The sequence below is a fragment of the Pseudophryne corroboree genome, chromosome 2 (assembly GCF_028390025.1).
Source record: "Pseudophryne corroboree isolate aPseCor3 chromosome 2, aPseCor3.hap2, whole genome shotgun sequence".
In the NCBI taxonomy this organism is placed as follows: Eukaryota; Metazoa; Chordata; class Amphibia; order Anura; family Myobatrachidae; genus Pseudophryne; species Pseudophryne corroboree.
Window position 1 is genome coordinate 251,066,057 of NC_086445.1, and position 23,894 is coordinate 251,089,950.

Sequence of the window (23,894 nt, forward strand, 5' to 3'; positions counted from 1 at the left end):
CTACATGAGGGAGAAAATGCTCTGTTCCTGGACTTTCCTGGTAATGTATGATTGCCATCACCTGTGGTGAAACACCTTTCTTATCAATCACCTAGCTTACCACAGGTGATGGCAATCATACATTACCAGGAAAGTCCAGGAACAGAGCATTTTCTCCCTCATGGAGAGGGTCAGGTAGGCAAGTATGACACACACACATCTCCCATTGCAGCGACGAAGACAGGGCAGATCAGCAGTAGCATACCCTCCAACATGACCCGCCCCACTAGGTACAAAATGCTGTTTCTGAACTTACCTCTTAATTTATTATTGCCATCACCTGTGAAGAAACAGCTTTCTTATACATCATATCTAGTTCAACACAGGTGATGGAAATCATAAATTAAGAGGGAAGTCCAGAAATAGAGCATTTTGTACCTAGTGGGCCGGGTCATGTTGGAGGGTCTGCAGTAGAGGACAGGTAAATGTCTGTTTGGTCTATTTCATAGGTTCTCAAATTCGGTCCTCAGGACCCCAAACAGATCATGTTTTCCAGGTCTCCTCAAAAAATCACAAGTAAAATAATTAGCTCCACCTGTGGATCTTTTACAATGTGTCAGTGATGAGTACTGAGTGCAACTATGAACCTACTGGGTGACCTGGAATACATGAACTGTTTGGGTTCCTGAGGACTAAGTTTAATAACGACTGCTCTATTTAGCTAGTTTATGTATAATACTTAAAAATGTGAAATTGTGTCTCTTAAAGGGGGCACAGTTCATAAAATATTTGTATAAGCAATAAGAAGGATGCCATTTCAGTTACCAATGTAAGTAACAGAATGGTCATACAAAGGCTTGCCATAATATCCCTTTAATTCAGGACATCTATGATTTACACATGTTCTGTCAGCTGGCTAAATTCGTTGTGTAACTCATCGGTGTCCCGAATTGAAGGGATATTATGGCAAGCCTAGTCAGACATAATCCTGACTGGATGGTGGTAAAGTTTGGAAATACCATGAGCAATCCCTAGACATCTTGTATTCATATGAATGATACTGATTTAAACTATATTTGGATAAAGTATCACTTTTGATTTAATATCATAGCTACAGTTAGGCCGGGTACACATATGCATGACTGGCAGTTGTGCCGATAGCAGAATTGCGAACGAAAGAGAAGCAGAATTGCTACTAAATAATTCTTTGCAGTTTCTGAGTAGCTCCGGACCTACTCACGAATTGCGATCAGCTCAGTACGTTTAGTTCCTGGTTTGACGTCACAAAAACGCCCTGCGTTAGGCCAGCCACTCCCCTGTTTCTCCAGACACTCCCGCGTTTTTCCCTGACACGCCTGCGTTTTTATGCAAACGCCGGGAAAACGCTGAGTTGCCGCCCAGAAACGCCCCTTTCCTGTCAAACATTTACCGAACACCAGTGCGACTGAAAAGCGCCGCAGAAGCCACAGCAAAACTGCTAAGTTTTGTGTTAAATAACTAAGCGCATGCGCTCTGCGTACCATGCGCATGCGCAGTTAGTAACAAATCGCAACATAGCGAAAATCGGCAACGAGCGAACAACTCGGAATGAACCCCATTGGTGGTACACATTACCCAATGTAATGAGTGACGGAACGATATCTCGTTCCTTTCTTCATTACACTGCACGGGGTTGCATGCGACATCTTTTGGTGGGCCGTGCTGACCCTAAGATTTTGCATGCAATCCACGTAAGCGCGCAGTTATGCATACACATTAGGCGATATGCACGATTTGCCATTCTGGTACGGCAAATCATGCAGATATCGGTCCAACTTTAGTAACAGTTGGCAGGTGTTTTTTTTTATTTGCTACAAAAGAAAAACATTCTCCATTTGAAAATGTTAAAGAATCATACACATGTTTATTGATAGCAAAATTAAAATACCACTTTTCCCATTTATCATATTATAATTCACCTTTGCAGAAAAGGATGAAGAAGCTGCCTCCAGGGCTGAATTTAACATCCACAAATTGGCAGTCTGGAAATAGGTCACAGGTCACACAGGTGCGGTTAAGCGATCCTAATGTCTCCACACTGCATTTAGAGATGAGAAGGAAAGTATATATGTATTAATTCACTCACTCTAAGTATTCACTGGCTTGTCTCTTATATGGATTCATGTAAATGTTCCACCGAGAGTAACAGTACAATTTATTTAAATTTAATTTAAAATGTATTTTAACCTGTAAAAAAAATCTGCATATATAAAACAAAACCAGCCTCAAAATCCTAATGAGATTTAATTAACTGATACAATATATCACCATTATGTACATGTAGCACTAGCACATACAGGGCTGGTTCAGGGACTTTTTGTGCTCCGGGCAGCAATAGGGGTGTGGCTTCATACAGGGGGCATGGTCAGTTACGCCCCTGTACAGTATTAGCGCCGCTGAAATGATGTGCGGTGCGCGATGACGTCATCGCGCACCGCACAGCAAAGGTCCTCTCCACAAAGGGAAACTAGACGCTACTAGTTCCCTTCGTGGAGAGGACCTTTGCTGTGCGGTGCGCGATGACGTCAACGCGCACCGCACATCATTACAGTAAAGGTCTAGTTTCCCTTCACAGCGGGCAGCGGCACAGCGGGCAGCGGCAGAGGACAGAGCGGCCAGCGGAGGGCACAGCAGCAGCGGATCTTGCCATGGTGCGGCGCCCTCCGGATGGCGCCGGCGCCCTCCGGAAGGCGGCGCCCCAGGCAAAAGTCCTGCTTGCCCGTGACAAGATCCGCTAATGAGCACATATACAATAAGGATGAAATAGTTTGCACTTGTATAAACAGTTGCACAGGCAGATACAAAAAGTAATTTAGCACTCCATATAAAAAGACAACAGGAATCAGGCTGAGAAGCAAATCATTAAGAGCAGATATCCCACAATCACCGGCAATATAACCAGCACTGGAGTCTTTATTTATGAAGTGCCGGACCAATGGGAGAGAAGTGGAGTATCAGGCCACTGTGGGGTCGATACTATTAGCTGCAATGATATCGCGGGTGCGAATCTTCGCGGCCACATTTTACGGGGGCCCGAATTCACACAAAAGTGCTCGCTGCCCCATAGGGCTCCGAGCACTTTTGTGCAAGTTCAGGCAGAAACCAGCCCGCATAGGGTGCGAGATCGGGTGTCACTGTCGGCGTTTAAATGCTGTGGCAATCGCACATCGCACCCTTCGCGGATAATAGGATCGAACCAGACAAGTCAAAGAAGGAACAGTTGTTTGATGCATCACTATGGAAACTCTATGGGTACCAGCTGTGTGTCATACAGATCCCAAATATGCAAACCTGTAATGCATGTTTTTAATTGAATAAGTATTTATCACAGAAATGGGAATCCGAACAGTAGCATTAATAGTCTGACAGTGTTAGAAATATGATCCTGGGTCAACATTCACTAATAGGAAGGTTCATGGATACAGTTAATGGTCTGGACATGAAATAGGAACAATTCTCTTTAGTGCTGATGCGTTACTTCATGGCCAACTTGATTTGTTGCCGATATTCCTCAAAGATATGAACGATCTCGTTCATTATTAAATGAGATACCATTCATATCTTTGAGTGTGGAGTCACCAGCGATGAACGATGCGCGACCCCGTGCTCGTTCATCGCTGGTGCCCCGTCAGCTGTACATGCAGGTCATTATGGACGATCTCGTCCATATTTGCCTGCATTTCAAATGAGCCGAGTGATAGGGGAGTGAAGAAACGTCACTCCCCCCGTCACTGCCCCCCCGCCGCCGGGTCGCCCGTCGGCCGTATCCGTCGTCGGGCAGCTCAGCGGCGGATCTTTATATGTGTAGGGCCCTTTAGGTGTAGTTATATAAATAGAGCTCTGTCCTTCCAGGAGGTACTTTGGTATAATCAGTAAGCTCTCAGCTGATATGATTAATTAACAGTGGCATTTAACAAATAAAACCTAAAAAAAAAATTGTATATCAAACAGTTAAAAAACATAAATGAATAATATTATAAGAGTGCAGTAAGTAAAAAGGTGTGCTTTACCTAGAGAACACCAGGCAAAAGGATAACTAATAACTAATTATCTATGACTGATCACTGTGGGATCCATATGTCAGGAACATATTCAGAGACATATTTACTAAAACAAACAACCAGCAAGAACACATAAATCCTAAAAAATGACATAAAAGGCAGTGCAGAATGATTGTAATATTGGTACAAATGGCAGATGGGAAAAGCGATTTCTCAGCAACATATAAGGGCACATTAATTTACGTTATATTAATGTCAGTGAATAGCAACAAACATTTACAGAAGATTTATATAATTAGTTTTAACATCTGATTATTAAGGCTATCCCATATAACACAAGATGGAAATCCCCCCCAATGTGAGCGTATAATTATAAGTGCTATTTAAAACTCAGAAGTAAATATAAATGTCACAAGAATCGTAGAATATATCTTTGAGACATCATTATTGCTCAGAAACTTGTAGCCCATATACAGTATAATATAGATGTGCTGTATATAAATGTCACCAGATTATTAGATGTATTTACTTTGTTCAGAAATATTTAGATATATTCCCTATGTATCTAATATAATGTATAAGATAGTTGTTATCTATCTATCTATCTATCTATCTATCTATCTATCTATCTATCTATCTATCTATCTATTGATAAAGCCTAATATTTATCTTATTTAAAACACTCTAAAAGGTTAAAGAACACAGTACGCAATTGGCGTACGAGGTACCGTAAGGGTACGCTCTTAGCGTAGCGGACGCTGTATCGGGAGCGAGCCGCTCGAGCGACACAAACGCTCGCGAGAATACGCTGTTGGTATCGGGCACACTATAGGTGAGCGACTACCGTAATGCTACGCTATCAGCGTAGCGGACGCTCGAGACCACGAGGAGATCACGAGCAGCGCAGACGCTCACAAGATAACAATCAGTAGACCTTGAATGTAACACACAGAAAGGATATTCTTACACTGTAGACCTTGTACTGAAACACTGTAGCTATATAACGCAGCTTAACCTTGTTTACACTAAAGCTGTTTGAGCGATAGAGACGCTCCTATTACCCTCTGCAATATAATAAACACTCAAATACCGGTCTAAGGGTCTAACGCCTTTTAAGGAAATGAATGAACGTTCAATCGCAAAAGAATAATACAGTACAAGTTATACACTACCAAAATAACATAGAATATCTAACCAAGTAACTACACATAAAATACAATAAAGATACAATTACTTTTAAAGGGGAAGGAGAGAGAGAGAGAAAGTGAGAGAGAACGAGAGAGAATGGCTTATAACAATAAAGACAATATGATTGCAGAGAAACTTACGCACAAAGGGAAACAATCGCATGCGCCTTCTGGATATCCAGCTCCCGATTATCAGTGATGAGAACCGTTGAAGAGAATAGAGAGCTGGCCCAGATCGGCTTGTCCTTTTATACACTACACACAATACAGTACAATGGTCCCTATATTCTTATTGTTCATTGGACACAGGAATTCGTCTTCGCATTATAACAAAAGGTCATAGGTTGATTCATACAGGTGGGCTGTGACTATTCCTAACTGCTCAGGTGGGTGGGAAACTGGGTTTCCCGCCGCATGGGTAATAAAGTGCAAATACAGTAAATGTTCATAAACTTCTTATGTCCATAACTATTCGCACGAGCGATTAATCCGCTTCAAACCATCACCGGAATATTGCTTATTAAATACTCTTCCGATGGATACTAAACACCACTGTATAACCCCTGTCTGACCCTTCGTATCAAACAAAGAGGGATCTCTTTGTCTATGAACATGCTACATTAACTAAACTTTCAGATTCTATCAAAGCGACCATAATCTATAAAATACATTATATGGTTAAAATATGTTACGATTGAGTCGCACGCTAGACGTATACAAACTCTACCGTAAATGCGCATACCGTGCGCCCGCGGGTGCACGCAACAGCGAGTATGCGCACGCACGGGAGAGCTCATGCACGCGCAGCGGGAACACGCATGAGGTGCAAATATGGCAATGTGTAGCGTGATATTTTTCTGACTTTGACAGTCCACCCTTTGGCAGTCACCAATAACTGCCACTTTCTAAAACATTTCAAAAAGAGAAAAATATATGTCATGTATAATACATTTCTATGATTGGGTAGGGGAGGAGAGGAGAAGGTAGGAAAAGGGTATGACCTAGTGAGATAGCAGAAGCATGTGTGTATGAATCCATGTTTGGGGGGTCATGTATCATCGTGCCGTACGTGTTTTAAATCAAGCTTCGAGGTATTGCGAAGTATACATTTGAATTCCTTCTTACCCCGTATTAAGGGTCTGTGGATGGGCTGTCAAACTTTACCGAGCTCTTTTCGGCTTTTGGTTGCAACAAAATGGGGGAGCACATTTTAGTTGATGATACATGAATGGGGGGATATGTGAGTGCTGATATCTGTGCCTGTATTCCCTATCGACTATGTGTGTCATTACCTGAAGGTTGTAGAGATGAAGATAAGAAACAATTATGGTAAATGCAGTGATATTCTATGTGAGGTTAATATGCATTTGTTGATTGAAGTCTTGTCTTGATGTACATGTTGACTGTAGTCTCTTTGTGCTTTTGCCAATAAACGCAAGCAAAGCTTTATCAATGTCCATAGACTTACAAAAAGTGTTGGGCTAGCGTAAAATTAAAGGTACTAGGGATATGGGGGGTCTATGGCATAGTCCATCAGTTGTCTGTGTAAAAGGTTGTCAAATTCTTCTTCCAAGCGGATGTCTTTTTACCCACAGGGTTTGGAGATTTATACAAAGGTTGCCTTGTGGTCAGGGCCTGTATACTTACGGCCATTAATTTATCACTTTGTAACTCCCTGTGTCTGGTGATATTCCGATCATGATCAATAGCGGCCTCTCTCAAAGTAGCCTCCGACAGACCTCGCCAACATGGTTGCGTGGTCTGTACCCTTGTCTTCAATACCTCCTTTAAACCATCCATTAACACCGAGACTGCTACTTCTCTATGATTTACATTTGTCTTAATGTCTTCTATGCCTGTATACCTGGCCATTTCCTGTATTGCCCTATGAAAATAGTCAGCAGCTGTTTCAGCCTCTTTTTGTTTAATGGAGAAAATCTTGTTCCATTTGACAACAGCTGGGAAATACTCTTAACTGTAAATTTATTCTCTTTACATTGTCTTGGTTGTACACATCCGTAAGGGGTACATCCTCATCTAATTTACAGTCAGCTAAAAATCTTGCTGAGTCGACATTGGAGGGTAAACATGCCCTCAGCAATATCTGCCAGTCTTTGTTATTGGGCTCCACAGTATTCCCTAGCTCTCTAATGTATTTCTGACTAGCAACTAGATCTTTCCTAGGATCAGGGAATTCAGACACTATTGTTCTTAATTCCATTCGGGAAAACGGGCAGTGCATGGCAATGTTTCTGACAGGAGTGACTCCTGAAGTGTCCGTTTTCCCATTTGGCACTGCTATTACCCTAACGGGATTAAGTCTAATAACATCATTCTGAGTAGATTCTACAGCCTGTGGTGAAATGGTTTCAGCATAGTGTATGGTGCCGTACTTACCCGTTGATACGACCTCACCTGTCCCTCCGCTAGGGGCCTTGGATACTAATCTTACGGGTTGGGTCGTGCCCACTGTTGTTTCTGATATGGTGGCTGCTAGAGAGAGTGCCGATAGTGTTGTTGACTCGTCCTCTTGATCACACTCCTGGGGAAAGTTTAAAACAGGGTACAACTTGCACGGGTTAATATTTGCATTACTCATCTTATTCATATTATCCTTAACATTTATACAGTTACTAAGTGCCTGTTTATCACACATTAGTGCGTCATTCTCTGCAACCAACTTCTCTCCCGTTATGTAAGGTGGCGGTGGTGCCGTAGCTATCAGTTTCCTGATAGGGTTAGATCCAGCCGCCTGAGCCAATCCTCTCTGTATTTCACCCTCCTGTTGCCATAACTGTAAGTAGTCATAATGTTTGATCCGTCTCTTTGTTGATTTAATGAGACATATCCTTCTCCTAAGATTTTGTAACACATCTGGGCTAAAACTACCTACCCGGGGAAACTTTTCCCCGTCATGCACAGTCATCCTTTCCCATTCATCACATAAAACCTCTGTGTGTGAACCGTATTTTTCACACATTACATACCTTGCCGACCCGATTGGCCGGTTTACTGAATCAACCCGAACCGAGGTTGATCGCCCCCTACCTGAACAACTGGCCCCCATACTTGCAGGTGTTGCTTTCACTACCTCTGACCTTCAAATCAGGGTCTTCAGCTAAACCTTACAAAAACCAAGATGTCCGGGGTAGGCCGACGGTGGCAGTTTACCGAGTACTCCACTCACTCACCCACGCCGACCAATACGCCCACACACTACTTTAGCGCTGGCGTACTCGACCTAGGGCCCCTGCGACCTGAACCGCTATTTACTGGAACCTGCGAGTGTGATCCGAAGAGCACTTAACCCTTTCCAGTAACTATTGGTTGTTGGATAGTTCCCAAGTGACTAGCGAACCTCCCTTAAAATAAAAAAAATTACACAAATCACGTTAGAGTGTACAAATAGCATTTATGACCCCTTTCGTACGCAAATGGTACTGGTCAGGTTACTAATGCACACAATTACGTGCGGTACAATCGTTCTGCACATAAGCAACTAATCTTATGTGCGGAGCGACAAGTGGAATCGAAAATTACAGCTGCGAATTCCTTCAGCCAGAGCTTTAATGGCCTATATGGGTTCCGCACCAACCCTTCCTGGTGTTGTGCTACTTTTCTCTATAGCGGACTTCTTAGTCTGCTGTACCTAGACCTCCTGGTCTGTTCCGGACCTCCTGGTCTGTGCTACAGTAGACCTCCTGGTCTGCTATACTCTAATGCTCAAATTTATGTTTAACAAGGGATGCCTCCCAAGCCACCATGCACGTCACTTACATGTATGTACCTCACGAGAACTCGACTTCTTGTGGTTCAACCCAAAAATTGTAAAAACTTATATATACAAACACTCACCACATGTACACTTTAATTTTTATTTCTGCGCAGAAATTCCTTTCATTCAGTAAACAGTCTAGACCAGATGAGTCGCAAATTGGAGAAGGATCTATTAGCTTAAAATTTTGGACACTAAAATTGACTTGCGCTATTTATCGCGTTGCCTCCTTTTCGCCTGTTAAAAATAATACTATCGTGTGTTTTGAATTATGTGGGCGTACCCGGACGCTCCGTTGCGTAATATACGCTACGTGCGTCGGCCTTTGTGTTGCGTACACTAGTCTCACCCTTTTGTTAGAGACACGTGTATGCCAGCCAGATATGTCCACAGAAATACAATTAACACGTTTATCAATGTAGATGATCTTTAATTGTATTCATCTACCGAGCACCACACAAGTCTCTCCTTGTATCTTAGGCAAAGCTGTGTGCGTGCTTTACAAATTACCCCTTAATGTATTACTTTTACTCTTTAACTACTAATAGCAACAAATCTTTCTTAGCACGTTATCAATTGTGAAATGGCAACCAGGAAAGTAATATGTGAAAATACACGAATGAAAAGAAATGCAGATGTATGCGTGCGTGCGTACGCAAAACAGAAAAAAAAAACAGTTTTAAAAGACACTAGCGTATTGTTCTTACCTCCGGTTCCGGATTCCTTCAGCACCCTTTACTAAGCGAAGCAGACGCTTATCTGGTCAGCACTACGAGGAATATTACCTCCCGCCCTTTGCTGACCGATAATGTCTGCTGAAATTACCTAGTGCAGATATGTGAAGGACGGACGAGCCGCCAATTGATAAAGCCTAATATTTATCTTATTTAAAACACTCTAAAAGGTTAAAGAACACAGTACGCAATTGGCGTACGAGGTACCGTAAGGGTACGCTCTTAGCGTAGCGGACGCTGTATCGGGAGCGAGCCGCTTGAGCGACACAAACGCTCGCGAGAATACGCTGTTGGTATCGGGCACACTATAGGTGAGCGACTACCGTAATGCTACGCTATCAGCGTAGCGGACGCTCGAGACCACGAGGAGATCACGAGCAGCGCAGACGCTCACAAGATAACAATCAGTAGACCTTGAATGTAACACACAGAAAGGATATTCTTACACTGTAGACCTTGTACTGAAACACTGTAGCTATATAACGCAGCTTAACCTTGTTTACACTAAAGCTGTTTGAGCGATAGAGACGCTCCTATTACCCTCTGCAATATAATAAACACTCAAATACCGGTCTAAGGGTCTAACGCCTTTTAAGGAAATGAATGAACGTTCAATCGCAAAAGAATAATACAGTACAAGTTATACACTACCAAAATAACATAGAATATCTAACCAAGTAACTACACATAAAATACAATAAAGATACAATTACTTTTAAAGGGGAAGGAGAGAGAGAGAAAGTGAGAGAGAACGAGAGAGAATGGCTTATAACAATAAAGACAATATGATTGCAGAGAAACTTACGCACAAAGGTAAACAATCGCATGCGCCTTCTGGATATACAGCTCCCGATTATCAGTGATGAGAACCGTTGAAGAGAATAGAGAGCTGGCCCAGATCGGCTTGTCCTTTTATACACTACACACAATACAGTACAATGGTCCCTATATTCTTATTGTTCATTGGACACAGGAATTCGTCTTCGCATTATAACAAAAGGTCATAGGTTGATTCATACAGGTGGGCTGTGACTATTCCTAACTGCTCAGGTGGGTGGGAAAGTGGGTTTCCCGCCGCATGGGTAATAAAGTGCAAATACAGTAAATGTTCATAAACTTCTTATGTCCATAACTATTCGCACGAGCGATTAATCCGCTTCAAACCATCACCGGAATATTGCTAATTAAATACTCTTCCGATGGATACTAAACACCACTGTATAACCCCTGTCTGACCCTTCGTATCAAACAAAGAGGGATCTCTTTGTCTATGAACATGCTACATTAACTAAACTTTCAGATTCTATCAAAGGGACCATAATCTACAAAATACATTATATGGTTAAAATATGTTACGATTGAGTCGCACGCTAGACGTATACAAACTCTACCGTAAATGCGCATACCGTGCGCCCGCGGGTGCACGCAACAGCGAGTATGCGCACGCAAGGGAGAGCTCATGCACGCGCAGCGGGGACACGCATGAGGTGCAAATATGGCAATGTGTAGCGTGATATTTTTCTGACTTTGACACTATCTATCTATCTATCTATCTATACAGTTGTGCTCATAAGTTTACATACCCTAGCAGAATTTGTGATTTTCTGGCCATTTGTCTGAGAATATGAATGATAACTCACAAACTTTTCTTTCACTCATGGTTAGTGGTTGGGTGAAGCCATTTATTGTCAAACAACTGTGTTTACTCTTTTTAAATCATAATGACAACAGAAACTACCCGAATGACCCTGATCAAAAGTTTACATACCCCAGTTCTTAATACCGTGTATTGCCCCCTTTAACATCAATGACAGCTTGAAGTCTTTTGTGGTAGTTGTGGATGAGGCTCTTTATTTTCTCAGATGGTAAAGCTGCCCATTCTTCTTGGCAAAAAGACTCCAGTTCCTGTAAATTCTTGGGCTGTCTTGCATGAACTGCACGTTTGAGATCTCCCCAGAGTGGCTCAATGATATTGAGGTCAGGAGACTGAGATGACCACTACAGAACCTTCACTTTATTCTGCTGTAGCCAATGACAGGTCGACTTGGCCTTGTGTTTGGATCATTGTCATGTTGGAACGTTCAAGTACGTCCCATGCGCAGCTTCTGGGCTGATGAGTGCAAATTTTCCTCCAATATTTTCTGATAACATGCTGCATTCATCTTGCCATCAATTTTGACCAAGTTTCCAGTGCCTTTGTAGCTCACACATCCCCAAAGCATCAGCAATCCACCTCCGTGTTTCACAAAAGGAATGGTGTACCTTTCATCATAGGCCTTGTTGACTCATCTCCAAATGTAACGTTTATGGTTGTGGCCAAAAAGTTTAATTTTGGTCTCATCACTCCAAATGACTTTGTTCCAGAAGTTTTGAGGCTGGTTTCTGTGCTGTTTGGAGTATTGTAAGCGGGATGCTTTGTGGCATTTGCGTAGTAATGGCTTTCTTCTGGCAACTCGACCATGCAGCCCATTTTTCTTCAAATGCCTCCTTATTGTGCATCTTGAAACAACCACACCACTTTTTTTCAGAGTCCTGTATTTCAGCTAAAGTTATTCGTGGATTTTTCTTTGCATCCCGAACAATTTTCCTGGCAGTTGTAGCTGAAATTTTTGTTGGTCTACCCGGCCGTGATTTGGTTTCCACAGAATCCCTAGTTTTCCACTTCTTAATTAGAGTTTGAACACTGCTGATTGGCATTCTCAATTGCTTGGATATCTTTTTATAGCCCTTTCCTATTTTATACAGTTCAATTACCTTTTCCCACAGATCCTTTGACAATTCTTTTGCTTTCCCCATGACTCAGAATCCAGACACGTCAGTGCAGCACTGAATGAAAGATGCAAGGGTCTTTCAGGAGTCCAGAAACTCACTGACCTTTTATACACACACACTGATTACAAGCAAACAGATCACAGGTGAGGATGGTTACCTTTAGTAGCCATTCAAACCCGTTTGTGTCAACTTGTGTGCATGTTATCAGGCCAAAATCTCCAGGGTATGTAAACTTTTAATCAGGATCATTTGGGTAGTTTCTGTTGTCATTATGATTTAAAAAGAGTAAACACAGCTGTTTGACAATAAATGCCTTCACCCAACCACTAACCATGAGTGAAAGAAAAGTTTGTGAGTTATCATTCATATTCTCTGACAAATGGCCAGAAAATCACAAATTCTGCTAGGGTATGTAAACTTATGAGCACAACTGATATATATATATATATATATATATATATATATATATCTATCTATCTATCAGTGGCGTAAGTTCGTCCCAGTTGCCTGGTGGCAAGATAAATATTGGTGCCCCCCCCTATATATAGAAAAGTATATACAGTGTACCATACCTCCCAACATGACCCTCTCCAGGAGGGACACAATGCTCTGTTTCTGGACTTTTCTCTTCATATAGGATTGCTGGCACCTGTTTTGAACAGGTTAATTGATAAGAAAGGTGTTTCAGCACAGGTGATGGCAATCATAAATTAAGAGGGAAGTCCAAGACTCAAGAGTGCCATCCCATATTGGACATATATTGTGATTGAAGGAGGAGGTGCACCTGAGCAAGCTGCATTAATTACGGACTGAGTGCCAAGCTCTTCAGCAACTATAAAGGGAACACTTAAACAACACAATGTAACTCCAAGTCAATCACACTTCTGTGAAATCAAACTGTCCACTTAGGAAGCAACACTGATTGACAATCAATTTCACATGCTTTTGTGCAAATGGAATAGACAACAGGTGGAAATTATAGGCAATTAGCAAGACACCCCCAATAAAGGAGTTGTTCTGCAGGTGGTGACCACAGACCACTTCTCAGCTCCTATGCTTTCTGGCTGATGTTTTGGTCACTTTTGAAAGCTGGCGGTGCTTTCACTCTAGTGGTAGCATGAGACGGAGTCTACAACCCACACAAGTGGCTCAGGTAGTGCAGCTCATCCAGGATGGCACATCAATGCGAGCTGTGGCAAGTAGGTTTGCTGTGTCTGTCAGCGTAGTGTCCAGAGCATGGAGGCGCTACCAGGAGACAGGCTAGTACATCAGGAGAAGTGGAGGAGGCCGTAGGAGGGCAACAACCCAGCAGCAGGACCGCTACCTCCGCCTTTGTGCAAGGAGGAACAGGAGGAGCACTGCCAGAGCCCTGCAAAATGACCTCCAGCAAGCCACAAATGTGCATGTGTCTACTCAAACGATCAGAAACAAACTCCATGAGAGTGGTATGAGGGCCCGACGTCCACAGGTGGGGGTTGTGCTTACAGCCCAACATCGTGCAGGTCGTTTGGTATTTGCCAGAGAACACCAAGATTGGCAAATTCACCACTGGCGCCCTGTGCTCTTCACAGATGAAAGCAGGTTCTCACTGAGCACATGTGACAGACGTGACAGTCTGGAGACGCCAAGGAGAATGTTCTGCTGCCTGCAACATCCTCCAGCTTGACCGGTTTGACAGTGGGTCAGTAATTGTGTGGGGTGGCATTTCTTTGGGGGGCAGCACAGCCCTCCATGTGCTCGCCAGAGGTAGCCTGACTGCCATTAGGTACCGAGATGAGATCCTCAGACCCCTTGTGAGACCATATGCTGGTGCAGTTGGCCCTGGGTTCCTCCTAATGCAAGTCAATGCTAGACCTCATGTGGCTGGAGTGTGTCAGCAGTTCCTGCAAGACGAAGGCATTGATGCTATGGACTGGCCCGCCTGTTCCCCAGACCTGAATCCAATTGGTTAAAAAAGCAATCAAATATAACCAAGCGCTCGATACACACCAATCTAAATGCAGCCAACAAAATAAGGCTACTCAACCTTATCAGAAGAAAAAATCGTAAGACAAAAATATTGTAGCGCATATAGATTGAGCAAAAATTTATTGCTTCATTTCAAAAAATAACAATAAAATTTAATAAACATAACCACCGGCCGGTAATTTAAACACATCAATATATTATTTTAAAAAACATAAAATATGCTCTTTTCTGTCTGGCCGATATTGATAAATTAGACAAAAACTCATTCAACAATATCCTCTATAGTGTATATTTTGACTGCTATACTAGATCAGTCCACTTTAACAATGTAGCAGTCCGTTGAGATATTTAAAAACACTGTGTCACTATAGAGATGATGTAGCAGCGTGACACCCTACACTCTGATAAATCCAACCAGCAATAATCACTGGTAGCTGTAATAGTGGGTTTCAATGACAGCAACGTGACAAAGTCCATTCAGCAATTAAGATTCGTTGGAGCTGAAAGAATTAATTCTTTAAAGTGTCTGGCCAGACAAAATATATATGCTCACCGCTCTCTTCCAGTATTAAGATCTCAGTGACTTCCTCCCGGCTGCTGGTGCTATTAACCTTTTAGGGCAGTCATCTCTGGAGGGGATCATCCATGTAGATCTAAAATATTGCTGGCGGTGGGCAATACAGTTGGCAGTGGTATGGAGCAGAAATATATGAGTCCTTAACGCGTTTCCCCGCCTCCCTCCGGGCTCAGCGGCTTCATCATTTCTGAGCGGTGAGCATATATATTTTGTCTGGCCAGACACTTTAAAGAATTAATTCTTTCAGCTCCAACGAATCTTAATTGCTGAATGGACTTTGTCACGTTGCTGTCATTCCGCGAAACCCCGCCCCCCGAGCTGGGCACTCGGGAGGAGGGAGAAGCCGAAGGGGGAGCCGCGCAGACGAGGGAGAGGCAGCTGAAGAGCGGGAAGAACCGCTTCAAATGTAAGTCAGCCCCTCCCCCCCCCCCACCGTAATGTGTAAAATTGGGACACCTGTCTGCCGGAATGTGTAAAATGGGGACAATTGCCTGCCTTAATGTGTAAAATGGGGACACCTGTCTGCTGGAATGTGTAAAATGGGGACACTTGCCTGCCGTAATATGTAAAATGGGGACTCTTGCCTGCCGGAATGTGTAAAATGGGGACGCAGTCTGCCATAATGTGTGAAATGGGGACTCTTGCCTTGCGTATTGTGTAAAATGGGGACACCTGTCTGCCGTAATGTGTAAAATGGGGACTCTTGCCTGCCGCAATGTGTAAAATGGGGACACTTGCTTGCCGTACTGTGTAAAATGGGGGCACGTGCCTGCCGCAATGTGTAAAATGGGGACACTTGCCTGCCGTACTGTGTAAAATGGGGGCACGTGCCTGTCTTAATGTGTAAAATGGGGACATCTGTCTGCCGGAATGTGTAAAATGGGGACACTTGCCTGCCGTAATGTGTAAAATGGGGACTCTTGCCTGCCGTAATGTGTAAAATGGGGACGCAGTCTGCCGTAATGTGTAAAATGGGGACTCTTGCCTTGCGTATTGTGTAAAATGGGGACACCTGTCTGCCGTAATGTGTAAAATGGGGACTCTTGCCTGCGGCAATGTGTAAAATGGGGACACTTGCCTGCCGTACTGTGTAAAATGGGGGCACGTGCCTGCCGCAATATGTAAAATGGGGACACTTGCCTGCCGTAATATGTAAAATGGGGACTCTTGCCTGCCAGAATGTGTAAAATGGGGACGCAGTCTGCCGTAATGTGTAAAATGGGGACTCTTGCCTTGCGTATTGTGTAAAATGGGGACACCTGTCTGCCGTAATGTGTAAAATGGGGACTCTTGCCTGCGGCAATGTGTAAAATGGGGACACTTGCCTGCCGTACTGTGAAAAATGGGGGCACGTGCCTGCCGCAATATGTAAAATGGGGACACTTGCCTACCGCAATGTGTAAAATGGGGACACTTTCCTGCCGCAATGTGTAAAATGGGGACTCTTTGTTAGGCGCCGTGGTCCGCGATGTCCTCGCGGCCCGGCGCCTAGCAACTAGGGACGCCAAGCGTGCTAGCCGCCGGGTCCCTAGCAACGCTGGGACGCCGGGCGCGCTGAGCCGCCTGGACCCTAGCAACGGGGACGCCACGGGCGGACCGCGCTCCCCGTTGCAGGGTCAATCAAGTTAACCACATACACTTGTCTTCTGGTCGTGCAGCAAGGCAGCTGCACGGCATTTATGCTAATCAGGCTTTGAACATCTGATTGGAGGACTCCCTGCTTAATACCTTCTCAGTGCTTCACACAGACGCCGGTAATAGCTTCCAGCATGCTGCTTAGGTTTGCTGAACGTCTGTTCCAGTCCTGCTGTGTCCGGTCATTCCTGTCCTCAGAGTTCCTGAATCTTGGAGTTGTCATCTCATCCCAAGGAGTCTTCTGGTCCTCAATTGCCCGCAATAGTCGCCAGAGGATCTCGTGTGGTTTTCGTGAGTTGCGGCTCTGCCGCGTGCTGCGGCCCAGCCCGCTTCATTTTGTATTCTGTTTCGGAGCATTTGCGGAGGTTTCCGCTTCCACAAGTCCTCTCCGGAACTCGGCGGTGCCGGGTAGGAGAGTGGACAAGTGGGTATTTTGGTTGTCCTTTTCCCTGGCGGTTTTCCGCACATATTCTAGTTTTAGGTTAGTCTGTAGCCCCTGGCTTTGTTGTTTAGTTAGAGGGCCCTTTGTTATCACCCTGTCTCGGATTTCTCTTTGTCTCCCATTAAGACCTGAGGGGGCATCGGAGTTGGGCAGACGTAATCCGCCCTTCAAACGCGGCTGCCATGGGCTCAAGCAACCATAGTCTTGCAAGAGATTTCTGACAGCACGGGCGAGACAACGGAGTTAGGGCGCCAGGGGCTATTCCCGTTCCCTTTCCCAGCATTACGTTCCAGTGCTCAGGTCCTTGCTATAAGATCTCCCCAGACCAGAGTGCTGGAATCATAACACTCTTGCCAGTTGAACTGTGTAAAATTGGGTCACGTGCCTGCCGCAATGTGTAAAATGGGGACAGTTGCCTGCCGTACTGTGTAAAATGGGGGCACGTGCCTGCCGCAATGTGTAAAATGGGGACACTTGCCTGCCGTGCTGTGTAAAATGGGGTCGCGTGCCTGTTGTAATGTGTAAAATGAGGACTTTTTTTTTTTTATCCTGTGGTGGCCGTGATGAGATCTGATGAGGTCACGCCCATTTTAACGAGGCCACGCCTCCTTGCCGGGAGCACGCGTGCCTTCGGCGCGCGCATGCTTTTCCTCTTTATATCTATGGGGGGTGGCGCATTTTTTCTTATGTGAATGGGGGGGGGCGCATTTTAAAATCTCGCACTGGGAGCCAAATTGGCTAGAAACGGCCCTGATTGAGCAAAACCATGTTTGCAGGTGAGGCAGATATAACATGTGCAGAGAGAGTTAGATTTGGGTGGGGGGTGTTCAAACTGAAATCTAAATTGCAGTATAAAAATAAAGCATCCAGTATTTTGTATAGGGAAACTACTGCTCCTAAAAAATTGATTTATCACAATTAAGGTAAACAGTTTATGTACTCAGAACCTCGCAGAGAATGTTAATGATATCGATTTATTACGGGAAAAGGTCTAGTTTTTAATTAAGCAAAGTGAGCTATGTGGTTTTCATTGCTGAAATCAATGAATACAATCAATGCAAAATACTATTTTTTCCCCATTATATTTCCATTTATAAGTAGATACCAGAAGGTTTATAGCTTTATGGTGATATCACAAGTTGATGTGCTATGTTGTGTTGGAAGTGTGAAGTAAAATGTGTCTCTGTACCTGTACAGGTGTCTTGTCTTGGACTTGTCTTCAGTGCTCAGGAAATAACTGGCATCAGACCGAGATGAGTCAGAATGTGAGGAGATAAAACAAATATACATTCATGTACAATACAGGAAACAAGAAAATAGCATGAGTCAAATGGAATGAAGGCCTAAAAGTAGGGGCATCCAAACTGTGGCCCACAGGCTAAACCCTGCGGAAATCTAGCCCCCCGGTTATGAAACTGCAGAAAACACCCTGCACTGCATGCTAAGGGGTCTATTCATGAAGCAGTGAAAAGAGTGGAGAAGTGAGCCAGTGGAGAAGTTGCCCATGGCAACCAATCAGCTGCTCTGTATCATTTTATAGAATGCAAATTATAAATGTTATGTCAGTGCTGATTGGTTGCCATGGGCAACTTCTCCACTGGCTCACTTCTCCACACTTTTCACTGCTTCATGAATAGACCCCTAAGTCACTGGATGATAGCGGCTGGGGAAATTTCTGCCGCACAGCCTCCTGTACTCTGGGGACAGACTAGGGTGTAATGCCTCTTCTAGAGCTGATCTCTGATTCCCGCCATCCATGGCTATTTCCGATTTTATCTCAGCTCTGTGGTCAGCAGTCAGAACAACTCTGCAGCAGACACTCTGCATCTCCAGCAACCTGGTCTGTGCACACGTGTACAGGAGAATATTGTGAATTGGGGACACTGATGTGTGACTTTTGCATTAGGGGCATTACTGTGTGCCATATTATAAATTGGGGGCACTGCTGTGTGTCATATGAATTTGGGCCACAAATGTGTGACTTATTATTAATTGGGGGCATTACTATATGTTTTATAAATCCATTCAGAGTTCTACTCATTTGTGCACCTTCACCCTATAAATCCGTGAATGAATGTGTCATCACTACCAGCAAGCATCTGTACCAGCCTTATCTTTAATACAAAAGATACATCTGCCATCAGAGTCAGACAGATCTCTGCAAACACTCTTATCTAAACAGCCTGCAATTCCATCTATCCTCCCACCACATGCCCACAAAATACTAATGCTACTAAATGTAAGAGCATCCAGTTGCTGACCATACACCCACTCAGCCACAACTGGAGATGTGGTTGCTGAATGTGGCCTATACATGCACAGTGATAAACATCTCAAGATCAATCCGCAAAGTGGACTTGTGTGAAACGCTGAATGAAGATATAGATCTACAATCAATACTTTTCACCATATGGAGGTGTTACCGCCGCACCTCGCCGGTTACCGCAGCGATGTTGATCGCGTATGTACTAACATATGCGATCAACATCGCGATGCGGTGACGGAGGCCCCCCGCGATACCTGTTAGGTGGTCTGCGGGGGGTCTCCGTCACCTCCATGGGGTCCCCACACAGGATAGATGCAGGGAAGCAGCAGCAGGCTGCCCCCGGCGCCTCCTCCTCCCCCCTGCAGCCGGAAGAACGTCCGGCTGCGTTGCTAGGGGGAGGAGGAGATTACCTTCCGGGTCCGGGGCATCATGGAGGAAGGTAAGCTGGGGGGGAGGGGGGGAGGCGTCTGCGACGGTGTCGGCGGGTTGCGGCGGTCGGCGAAAAGAAGCCCATAGGCTTCTATAAGGTATCGCCATCCAGAGATGGCGATACCCTGGACACCGAAAACGCGGCGGTAGGTTGATAGTAAATATGAAAATGCGGTAAAACCCCCGTTTTCGGGGGTTTTACCGCATTTTTGCTTTAGTACATCTCGCCCAATGTCTAACGCAGACTTCTACAGTAACACCTGTACCCCACACTCTCCATCCAATCACTCCACAGATACGCCATGTAATAACTCACATTGTTCTGTTGTCTGCATTATATGCCACAATCCGTGTCACATCCCATTCCCCAGAGGTCATCATCTGCAGAGAGTTCCCTTTACTACTTAGCTGCAGAGAAGACAAGAGTGCATTTTATAAACATACATTTGAATATATTACAATATACAGTATATTTTACTAAAAGTTTCTGTACTTGAAAATAATAACAAAATTTGTCTAGAAGAGGAATTAAATCAATGCCTTCATTCACATATACAGGCAGCTGTAGGAACATGGCCTGTTGCACAAAGGCCCTTGCATTGAGAGGCTGCCACAGTGCTGATTAATTTGCCATCATTCATCATTTTTGTATATGTTATGTTCTAGAACAATTCTTTATAATTTCCACATAATAATAATAATAATAATAATAATAATAATAATAATAATACTAATACTAATAATAATAATGTATTTATATGCCCAATTGGGACTGAAAAGTCTCCATATACAGTATTTATTTTGCATATGGAATGCGGTGGTAGCTAGGACCATGAAGACGCATGGTGATGTGAAAGGTGGATGATAAAGCATCACAAAAAAAGGTGGACTGGAAAAAAACAAGTTCAGGCTATTATACAGGCTTGCAATCTCCACCAGGTCTCTTTTTATTAAGGTTTTCCCTAGTAACATGCCTAATGTTTTTTTTATTCCATTGAAGGAAGCAAAATCACATTCGTTGTAATCTTTAGAGTCCTAAATGATTCCTATGGACAAGATTGACACTTTTAGGGTCTTCCATGCTGTCCATGGTGTTGATATAGTTTAGGATTTACAGATTATATAGTTTTACCTAATTACCTAAATCTTCAGTACCTGTGTGGATAACATGGCGATATGAACATATTTCTCCTGTCCCCCCACTGGAGCCAAGAGGAAGGCGACATCTGTGGAAAACACAGGATCACCCTGCAAAGAAACAAACTGTGACTCAAGCCAAGACTATTATGTAGGATAAAGCACAGAGAGATGGAAGTGAGAATTCCTTTACCTGAAAGCTGATCCACGCGTCCGATGCAGTTCTGTATTTCTAAACATACAATAAGTATTAATATCATCACCTTGGATGAGTTTTGATGAGAATGAGCGTGGTGAGAATTGTCCAGTGGCAATAAATGAGGATGTAGATGCATCTGCTGACAATAAAGCATGTCTTGTTAGCAATGATGTGAAGTCTACTGTAGCCAAGGCTGTATTGTCCTCTTGTAATAAAGTTTGAAAGAGGAATATTGTTCTGAAGGTGGCCATGCTGATGTCAGTACGTAGTCACTGGAGATAATGAAAATATTATCTTCTCAACTGTCATTTTCAGAATGTTATTATGTTAGGTCATCATTTACTTTCAGCAAAAGCTCATATTAGCATCATTCATAAAACATGTGGACCTCCCTGGAAATAATAAGAATTTACTTACCGATAATTCTATTTCTCGGAGTCCGTAGTGGATGCTGGGGTTCCTGAAAGGACCATGGGGAATAGCGGCTCCGCAGGAGACAGGGCACAAAAGTAAAGCTTTTACAGGTCAGGTGGTGTGTACTGGCTCCTCCCCCTATGACCCTCCTCCAGACTCCAGTTAGGTACTGTGCCCGGACGAGCGTACACAATAAGGGAGGATTTTGAATCCCGGGTAAGACTCATACCAGCCACACCAATCACACCGTACAACTTGTGATCTAAACCCAGTTAACAGTATGATAACAGAGGAGCCTCTGAAAGATGGCTTCCTAAACAATAACCCGAATTAGTTAACAATAACTATGTACAAGTATTGCAGATAATCCGCACTTGGGATGGGCGCCCAGCATCCACTACGGACTCCGAGAAATAGAATTATCGGTAAGTAAATTCTTATTTTCTCTATCGTCCTAAGTGGATGCTGGGGTTCCTGAAAGGACCATGGGGATTATACCAAAGCTCCCAAACGGGCGGGAGAGTGCGGATGACTCTGCAGCACCGAATGAGAGAACTCCAGGTCCTCCTTTGCCAGGGTATCAAATTTGTAAAAATTTACAAACGTGTTCTCCCCTGACCACGTAGCTGCTCGGCAGAGTTGTAATGCCGAGACCCCTCGGGCAGCCGCCCAAGATGAGCCCACCTTCCTTGCGGAATGGGCCTTAACAGATTTAGGCTGTGGCAGGCCTGCCACAGAATGTACAAGTTGAATTTTGTTACAAATCCAACGAGCAATCGACTGCTTAGAAGCAGGTGCACCCAACTTGTTGGGTGCATACAGTATAAACAGCGAGTCAGATTTTCTGACTCCAGCCGTCCTTTAAATGTATATTTTTAAGGCTCTGACAACGTCCAACAACTTGGAGTCCTTCAAGTCGTCTGTAGCCGCAGGCACTACAATAGGCTGGTTCAGGTGAAACGCTGATACCACCTTAGGGAGAAAATGCGGACGCGTCCGCAGCTCTGCCCTATGTCGAATGGAAAATTAAATAAGGGCTTTTATAAAACAAAGCCGCCAGTTCAGATACTCTCCCGGCCGAAGCCAGGGCCAGTAACATAGTCACTTTCCATGTGAGATATTTCAAATCCACATTCTTTAGTGGTTCAAACCAATTGGATTTGAGGAAATCTAAAACTACATTTAGATCCCACGGTGCCACCTTAGGCACCACAGGAGGCTGTATATGCAGTACTCCTTTGATAAAAATCTGGACCTCAGGAACTGAGGCCAATTCTTTTTGGAAGAATATTGATAGGGCCGAAATTTGAACCTTAATAGATCCCAATTTGAGACCCATAGACAATCCTGATTGCAGGAAATGTAGGAAAACGACCCAGTTGAAATTCCTCCATCGGAGCACTCCGCTGCTCGCACCACGCAACATATTTTCGCCAAATACGGCGATAATGCTTCGCGGTGACTTCCTTCCTTGCCTTTATCAAGGTAGGAATGACTTCTTCTGGAATGCCTTTTCCTTTTAGGATCTGGCATTCAAACGCCATGCCGTCAAACGCAGCCGCGGTAATTCTTGAAAAAGACAAGTACCCTGCTGAAGCAGGTCCCTTCTCAGAAGTAGAGGCCACGGATCGTCCGTGACCATCTCTTGAAGTTCCGGGTACCAAGTCCTCCTTGGCCAATCCGGAGCCACTAGTCTTACTCCTCTTTGCCGTATAATCCTCAATACCTTTGGTATGAGAGGCAGAGGAGGAAACACATATACCGACTGGTACACCCAAGGTGTTACCAGCGCGTCCACAGCTATTGCCTGCGGATCTCTTGACCTGGCGCAATACCTGTCCAGTGTTTTGTTGAGGCGAGACGCCATCATGTCCACCATTGGTTTTACCCAACGGTTTAATAGCATGTGGAAAACTTCTGGATGAAGTCCCCACTCTCCCGGGTGAAGGTCGTGTCTGCTGAGGAAGTCTGCTTCCCAGTTGTCCACGCCCGGGATGAATACTGCTGACAGTGCTATCACGTGATTCTCCGCCCAGCGAAGGATCCTGGCAGCTTCTGCCATTGCCCTCCTGCTTCTTGTGCCGCCCTGTCTGTTTACATGGGCGACTGCCGTGATGTTGTCCGACTGGATCAACACCGGTCTTCCTTGAAGCAGAGGTTCCGCCTGGCTTAGAGCATTGTAGATTGCTCTTAGTTCCAGAATGCTTATGTGAAGAGACTTTTTCAGGCTCGACCACACTCCCTGGAAATTTCTTCCCTGTGTGACTGCTCCCCAGCCTCTCAGGCTGGCCTCCGTGGTCACCAGGATCCAATCCTGCATGCCGAATCTGCGGCCCTCCA

The 23,894-nt window shown here is 44.2% G+C and overlaps 1 protein-coding gene across 1 annotated transcript in view; it reads right to left on the bottom strand.

Annotated features, from left to right (window-relative positions):
• Window positions 1-21,408, bottom strand: part of LOC134991434 (dipeptidyl aminopeptidase-like protein 6) — a 58,136-nt gene extending 36,728 nt beyond the window's left edge. Inside the window, exons 1-5 of the mRNA XM_063950742.1 lie at window positions 21,135-21,408; window positions 20,960-21,052; window positions 20,121-20,212; window positions 18,299-18,346; window positions 1,938-2,056 (exon numbers count right to left, since the gene is read on the bottom strand). Of these exons, the coding sequence (XP_063806812.1) occupies window positions 1,938-2,056; window positions 18,299-18,346; window positions 20,121-20,212; window positions 20,960-20,974 (274 nt within the window). The 5' untranslated portion in view covers window positions 20,975-21,052; window positions 21,135-21,408. The remainder of the gene's footprint in view (window positions 1-1,937; window positions 2,057-18,298; window positions 18,347-20,120; window positions 20,213-20,959; window positions 21,053-21,134) is intronic.
• Window positions 21,409-23,894: the final 2,486 nt, after the last annotated feature.